This window comes from Cryphonectria parasitica, assembly GCF_011745365.1.
Source record: "Cryphonectria parasitica EP155 unplaced genomic scaffold M406scaffold_4, whole genome shotgun sequence".
NCBI lineage: Eukaryota > Fungi > Ascomycota > Sordariomycetes > Diaporthales > Cryphonectriaceae > Cryphonectria > Cryphonectria parasitica.
Genome location: NW_024468912.1, coordinates 2,461,612 through 2,469,425, shown reverse-complemented (window position 1 = coordinate 2,469,425; position 7,814 = coordinate 2,461,612). Strand labels below are relative to the sequence as shown.

At 27.5% G+C, this 7,814-nt stretch overlaps 2 protein-coding genes across 2 annotated transcripts; one reads left to right on the top strand and one right to left on the bottom strand.

The window, feature by feature from the left end:
- Positions 1–4,642: 4,642 nt before the first annotated feature.
- Positions 4,643–4,885, bottom strand: M406DRAFT_256677 (uncharacterized protein; the record flags this gene model as incomplete). Its single annotated transcript, XM_040917116.1, has 1 exon — positions 4,643–4,885. A coding segment is annotated over one exon (243 nt), but the record flags the coding sequence as incomplete, so codon positions are not given.
- A 927-nt stretch (positions 4,886–5,812) lies between these two features.
- M406DRAFT_255976 (uncharacterized protein) lies at positions 5,813–5,968 on the top strand (the record flags this gene model as incomplete). The annotated part of the gene is made up of 1 exon (XM_040917069.1): positions 5,813–5,968. A coding segment is annotated over one exon (156 nt), but the record flags the coding sequence as incomplete, so codon positions are not given.
- Positions 5,969–7,814: the final 1,846 nt, after the last annotated feature.

Genomic DNA, 7,814 nt, shown 5'->3' with positions numbered 1-7,814 from the left:
ATTGTTTATATAGATAGTTATTAATGCAGATAGCTTAATTAGAGAATATTGCAAAGTTCTTCAGCTAATTCTGCTTGAAGATTTCATTTTTAATATTATTCTTAAATCCCTTGTAATAATGCTTTATAAGATTCTTATCTTCCTATAGAAATTATACTAAGAATTGCTTAAATCTAATTATATAAGCAGAAGCTAATTTAGTTTGCTTAAGATTTATAAGCTGCTAAGCTATAATACATTCTTTATTGAAATTATTAAAGATTTTCTTAAAAGCTTTTTTAAAGCTTTCAAAAGAATTAAACATATTCTTAGTAATCTGAATATGCATATCAGAATTATTCTAATGCTCTAAGTAATTGCATAGAGAAAGCTTATACTAGATAAAAGCATTCTTTTCGAAATGAGTTCCTGCAAGAATAACTTTCTCAAATTCCTTAGTAAACTAAGTTTTGTAATGCAGAAAATACACTCTGCAGTAGATAAGGAATCTATACAGTATCTTTTGATTGCTATTATATATAGCAAGCTTATTCATCTTGTATGCTTTTCCAGTGCTACTGATAATTGCAGAAGTAAACTGCATCTGCTAAGCTTATTAAGCTAGCTAAGCTTGTTAGTTAGCGATAATAGCGCTCTGAGCCTGCTATTATTTGTGCAGATTCTGAATATACTGAATAAGCTAATACATCTAGTTAACCAGTTCTTTCTAAGTAGGAGTGCGCAAGGATAAAGGGATTCCTAGAGAAGCTATCGTATTCTATATTGCTCAAAGGGATAATACTAAACCGTTCTTGAACAAGAGTTGTTAAAATGTAATAAGCACTGCAGCAATCCGAAGATTCCTAAGTATACGAGAAGTTTATACTAACAAGAGCAATATCAGAATATCAAGTTCTTGAATACGGAATCATACAAATCCTAATAAGCGATATAAGTATTCATTGCTTTTGGAGCTATCAGAGTAAGAAAGAGTAATCTGATACTTAGATTAACAACTAAAGAGCTATATACTGAATCCATCTAATGGTAATGAACGTGTTCTTATATATATATCCAGCTCTTCAGTACGGCTCGTTGAGATTGCTGGCGAGTCTAGCGATCCAAGGTGTGAAGCTCGTTGGGATCGCTAGCGAGCTTAACGATCCTCCCTTCTTTACAACCCTAACCCTGGGTTATGTAATCAATGCTTTGTCAGAACGTTGGATTCTTAATACCTAGTTCTTGTTACTCGTGACTTGTTTTCGTGATCTGTATGTTGAATGGGTTATAACAAATAAGGAAAAGCTTCAGAATATGAATTATGAACTTATACGGAAAAAACCTCGAAACTAGGCTCTTGAGCGCTCAGTCCAGCTCGGAGCGAATGCTTAAGGCTCTTAAAAACGTTGCTAAAAATAACGAATGAAAAGAAGCATGCTTAATAGTATCTACTATTTCTTTAAATAGCAGAAACAGTACAGAGATCAGAATCAATACTTGCGAACATATTATAAGAATATTATAAATTCAAGAAACTGTTCCAGAAAGAATTGAATATAGAATTGCTAGAATATAGCTTATATAATTACGAAATCTTACTATAAGAAGGAAAATAATTCAAATTCTTCCCTATTTACAGACTAAACAAAGCATAGCTAGAAATACTTAGGAAATATCTTAATGAGAATCTTAAGAAAGAATATATATAATTATTGCAATTATTAGCAGAATATTCTATTCTATTTATATCTAAGAAAAACAGCAAGCTTAAGCTATATATTAATTACAAGCAATTCAATAATATTATAATTAAGAACTAATACTCGTTGCTACTTATTAAGGAATTATAAGATAGATTGCAAGGAGTATAGTGATTTACAGTTCTGAATCTGAAAGAAGCTTATAATTTAATTAGAATAAAGAAAGAAAAAGAATGAAAAACTACTTTCAGAATATGCTATGAATACTACGAATATTTGGTTATGCTCTTTAATCTAATGAATACTCTAGCTTCATTTCAGGAAATGATCAATTATATTCTATATAAGCATCTGAATCAGTTCATTATTGCTTATTTTGATAATATTCTTATCTACTCTTGAATACTTGAAGAATATAAGAAATATATAGAAATAGTATTGCAAACGCTTTAAGATGCAAAACTCCTTATAGAATCTGCAAAGAATTACTTTTATATACAAAAAGTTAATTATCTTGGATTTATAATCAAGCTAGAATATATTAAGCTATAGAAAAACAAGATAGAAGCTGTTAGGAATTAGCCAGTTCCTAAGAATATTAGAGATATTAGATTTTTTCTTGAATATATTAACTTCTATAAGCAGTTTATTAAGAACTACAGCTAGATTGCATATTCTCTTACAAATCTTATTAAAAGAAAGCAGCTCTTTAAGTAGATTCTTAAAGCATAAGAAGCTTTCGATAAGATTATCAAGTATATTATCTTAGAGCTAATTCTATATAAAGCAAATCCTTATAAACTCTTTGAAGTTAAAACTAATGCATTAGAATATATATTCGAAGAATAACTTAGCTAGCGAAATGATTAAGAGTATTTAAGGATTATAAGCAACTTCTTAAAGAAGTTGAATAGCTCGGAAATCAATTACAGAATTCCTAATTAGAAACTCATAGCAATAATAAAAGCTTTCGAGAAGTAGTAATATTATTTCATTAGTATATAATATTCGATTATAGTTTATTTGAATTATAAGAATCTGATTATATTTATAATAATTAAGATTTTGAATAAGCAATAAGTTAGATAAGCAGAATTCTTCTTATAATTCGATTTCAAGATTATATACTGCAAAGGCTTAGAGAATGAATAAGCAGATGCTCTTAGCAGAAGATTAGATTATTGAGATGCAAACTCTTCGAATATATAGAATATCTTTACTTAAGATAAATTAGAAAATTTCGTTTATGCATATAAAGAACTGAATACTGCTCTTAGAATAAGATTCTTAGAAAAGAATCTAGAATTAATAATTCCAGATAAATAAGATAATTATATTAAGAATATATATAGTATATCAGTATATAGATATCAGAGAATTAGAGCAATCTATAAATATATTAGAAGATATTAAAATCTATTAAGCTTTAGAAAAAGAATTGAAAACATTTTATAATAATATAATAGCTGCAAAAAGAATAAAGCAGAAAGATATAAGCTTTATAAACTATTGTATTCCTTATTAGTATTTATAACTATTTAGCAATTTATTAGTTTAAACTTTATTATCAAGCTACTCTTCTTATAAGAATTCTTAATTAAGATATAATATAATAGCATTCTAGTAGTGATTTATAAACTGAGTAAGTATGCTTATTTTCTTCTTTATAAGAAAAGCAATATAGTAGAGGAACTTGTATATATATTCCTTAGAATAATTATTGCTAATTATAGCATGCTAGAGAAAGTAATCTCTGATAGAAATAGAAAGTTTAACTCGAAGTTTTGAACTTTGCTTATAAAATAGCTTGAAATATACTACAGAATGTTTATAATATTTTACTTATAAACAGATGAATAAATGAAAAGAATAAATCAAGTTATTAAATAATATCTATAATACTATATTAATCAGAAATAGAATAACTGAATTAATCTATTGCTTCTTGCACAGTTTGCTTATAATAGCGCAGATATAAGTATAATAAAGAAATTGCTATTCTTTATACTCTATAAATATAATCTAATAGCTTATTATAAGATACTACTAAAAGCAGATGCAGAAGCTGCAGATAAAAGAGTTAAGAAAATTAAGAAAGTTTAGAAAAAATTCCGATTAGAATTATAATTCATTCAGAAACAAATAGCATATTATATAAACTCTAAAAGAATTGAAAAACCAATTCTATAGAAAGGAAATAAGGCTTATCTACTTCGAAAAAATATTAAAATAATTAGATTCAGCAATAAACTTAATTATAAAAAGTTGGAATTATTTAAAATCTTATAATAAATCTTCTCAATTAATTATAAGTTAGCATTATTTTATAAAATAAGAATATACTTAGTTTTCCATATCTTATTACTGAAACTAGCAATATAAAAAATATTAATAAATAATATAGCAGAAGTAGAAAATAATAAACTAGAATATAAAGTAGAAAAAATCCTTAGATATAAAAGTATAGATAATACAAGGAAATATCTTATTAAGTAGAAAGATTATTCAGCAAGTGAAAATTCATAGGAACTACAGAAGAATATTGAAAATGCTTAGGAAAAGGTAGCTGAATATTGGAAAAGGAAAGCTAGCATTTAAGATAATTGCTTCGCTCCGAACTGAGATCCAGAAGCTTCAGAGATCTCGCTCTCCAGAAAACCCGACTAATCTACTACTGCATTCCTTATATTTACGGAATTCCAGTTAAAACTCTTAAAAGAAGAATCTCTAGCAATTATAGCAGATTCCTCTGCAACTACAGAACGAACTCCGGCAGCAATGCAAGCTTGCTTCTTCTTAGCTTTCTTACATTCCAGCTTCTTCATATTATTAATATTCCGACGAACAGCGCATATCATCTTTTCATATTATATCCTTTTCTGCTTGCGCAGCTTAAGGAGTTTAGCATTCAGCTTAGCAGCTTCCTCTTCGATTGCTTCCATCTCTGCTTCCAGGCAATAATGTTAAGCGATTATGCGATTCAATTGTGCAGGCATTAGATTACAAACATTGCAATTCGATAAACTCAGATGTATATAGGTCTGATAATGGGAAGATTCGGATTCGGCAATCTTATACTCAGCTGAAAGATTGTAATCTTCGCAGTATGAGCAAGGCATGAGCGAAAGGGAGCCAAAGGTAGCTATAGCAGAAAGAAGGGATGATTTCTGTGAAGAATGAGAATAAGGCTTAGCAATACGATGAGAACTGATTCTGCTCGATATGATAAATCAGGAAAGTATGATCAATGCTATCAGAATAAGGAATAACTTATGAAAGAACTTTCGGAACGAAAGACTACAGAAGGAAGATAATGTTATAAACTAACACTGCCAACACCAAGCAAGGTTACAAGAACAGGCTAATAGGAACCAGCAGAGCTGAAACACGTTACAAGGAACCAACCGAAGATTATATAATCAAGAGTTAGGGTTATTAGCAGATAAATATAGTCGATATCTATTCTGTTAACGAAGAAATCGATGGAATTAACATTGATCCTATCTATCCGAACTGAAGAATCAAGTATATGAAGGTTTACATTTCCTACTGTTAGATAGATTTCCTTCAGATAGTTCTTCAGTTGTTAATCTAAGTATTCAGTTTTCTATATTGAGTAGCTTCAAAGGCAGTGAATACTTGCATCGCTCATCAGAACTTGTACAGTTCCGTATTCAAGGACTTGATACTTTGATACTGCTCTTGTTAGCATAAACCTCTCGTGTACTTAGGAATCTTCGGATTACTGCAGTGCTCATTACAAATAAGGAAAAGCTTTAGAAAGTGAATTATAGATTTATACGAGAAAAACCTCGGAATTAGGCTTTCGAGCGCTTAGTTCAGCCTGAAGCGAATGCTCAAGGCTCTCAAAAATATTATTAAAAACAATAAACGAAAAGAAGCATACTCAATAGTACTTATTATTCCTTCAGATAGCAGAAATAGCATATAGATTAGAATTAATATTTGCAAACATTCTATAAGAATATTACAAGTTCGAGAAACTATTTCAAGAAGAATTAAATACAGAATTATCAGAATACAGCTTATATAATCACAAGATCTTACTATAAGAAAAGAAATAGCTCAAATTCTTTTCTATTTATAAACTAAATAAGATATAACTAGAAGCGCTTAGAAAGTATTTCAATGAAAACTTCAAAAAGAGATATATACAACTATTGCAGTTATCAACAGAATATCCTATTCTATTCATATCAAAAAAGAATAGCAAGCTCAGACTATATATTGATTATAAGCAACTTAACAATATTATAATTAAAAACTAATACTTATTATTACTCATTAAGAAATTACGAGATAAGCTATAAGAAGTATAATAGTTTACAGCTCTAGATCTAAAAGAAGCTTACAATCTGATTAGAGTAAAGAAAGAAGAAGAATGGAAAACTGCTTTCAGAATATGCTATAAATACTATAAATATTTAATTATGCTCTTCAGTTTAATAAACATTCTAGCTTTATTTCAGGAAATAATCAATCATATTCTATACAAGCATCTGAATCAGTTCATTATTGCTTATCTCAATAATATTTTTATTTACTCTCGAATATTGGAAGAATATAAGAAATATATAGAAATAGTATTGCAAATACTCCAGAATGCGAAACTTCTTATAAAATCTGCAAAGAGTTACTTTTATATACAAAAGATTAACTATCTCGGATTTATAATTAAGCTAGGATGTATTAAGCTACAGAAGAGCAAAGTAGAAGCTATTAGAAACTGATTAATTTCTAGGAATATTAGAGATGTTAAGTTTTTTCTCGAATATATCAACTTCTATAAGCAGTTTATTAAGAATTACAGCTGGATTGCATATTCTCTTACAAATCTCATTAAAAAAAAGCAGCTTTTCGAATGAATCTTCAAAAAATAAGAAGCTTTCAATGAGATTATTAAGCGTATTATCTTAGAATCAATTCTATATAAAGCAAACTCTTATAAATCTTTTAAAATTAAGATTAATATATCAGAATATGCATTCAGAGAATAATTCAGTTAATAAGATGATTAAGAGCGTTTAAGGATTATAAGCAACTTTTCAAAGAAGTTGAATAGCTCAGAAATTAACTATAAAATCTCTGATTAGAAACTTATAGCAATAATAAAAGCTTTTAAGAAGTAGCAATACTATCTTATTAGTACATAATACTAGATTATTGTTCATTTGAATTACAAAAACTTGATTACATTTATAATAATCAAAATCTTGAATAAGCAACAAATTAGATAAGCAGAATTCCTTTTATAGTTTAACTTTAGAATTGTATACTGCAAAAGCTTAGAAAATAAATAAGCAAATGCTCTTAGCAAGAGAATAGATTATTAAGATATAGATTTCTCAGATATACAGAACATTTTTGCTTAAGATGAGTTAGAAAATCTTATTAATATATATAGAAAGCTGAATGCTATCTTCAGAATTGAATCTTCAGAAAAGAATCCAGAATTAATAACTCTAGATAAACAAAACAGCTATATCAAGAATGTATATAGTGTATCAGCATATAAGCATTAGAGAGTTAGAGCAATCTATGAATATATTAAAAGATACTAGAATTTATTAAGCTTTAGGAAAAGAATTAAAAATATTTTACAATAATATAATAGCTATAAGAAGAATAAAGCAGAAAGATATAAGCTTTATAAACTACTGCATTTCTTATTAGTATTTATAATTATTTAGCAATTTATTAGTTTAAACTTTATTATTAAGCTATTTCTCTTATAAGAACTCTTAATTAAAATATAATATAATAGCATTCTAGTAGTAATTTGCAAACTGAGCAAGTATATTTACTTTCTTTTCTATAAGGAAAGCAGTATAGCAGAAGAACTTGCATATATATTTCTCAGAATGATTATTGCTAACTATAGCATACTAGAAGAAGTAATCTCTAATAGAAATAGAAAGTTTAATTCAAAATTTTAAACTTTGCTTATAAAATAGCTTGGAATACATTATAAGATATTTATAGCATTTTATCTGCAAATAGATAAATAAATAGAAAGAATAAATTAGATTATCAAATAATATCTTCAATACTATATTAACTAGAAATAGAATAATTAGATTAATCTATTGCTTCTTGTACAGTTTGCTTATAATA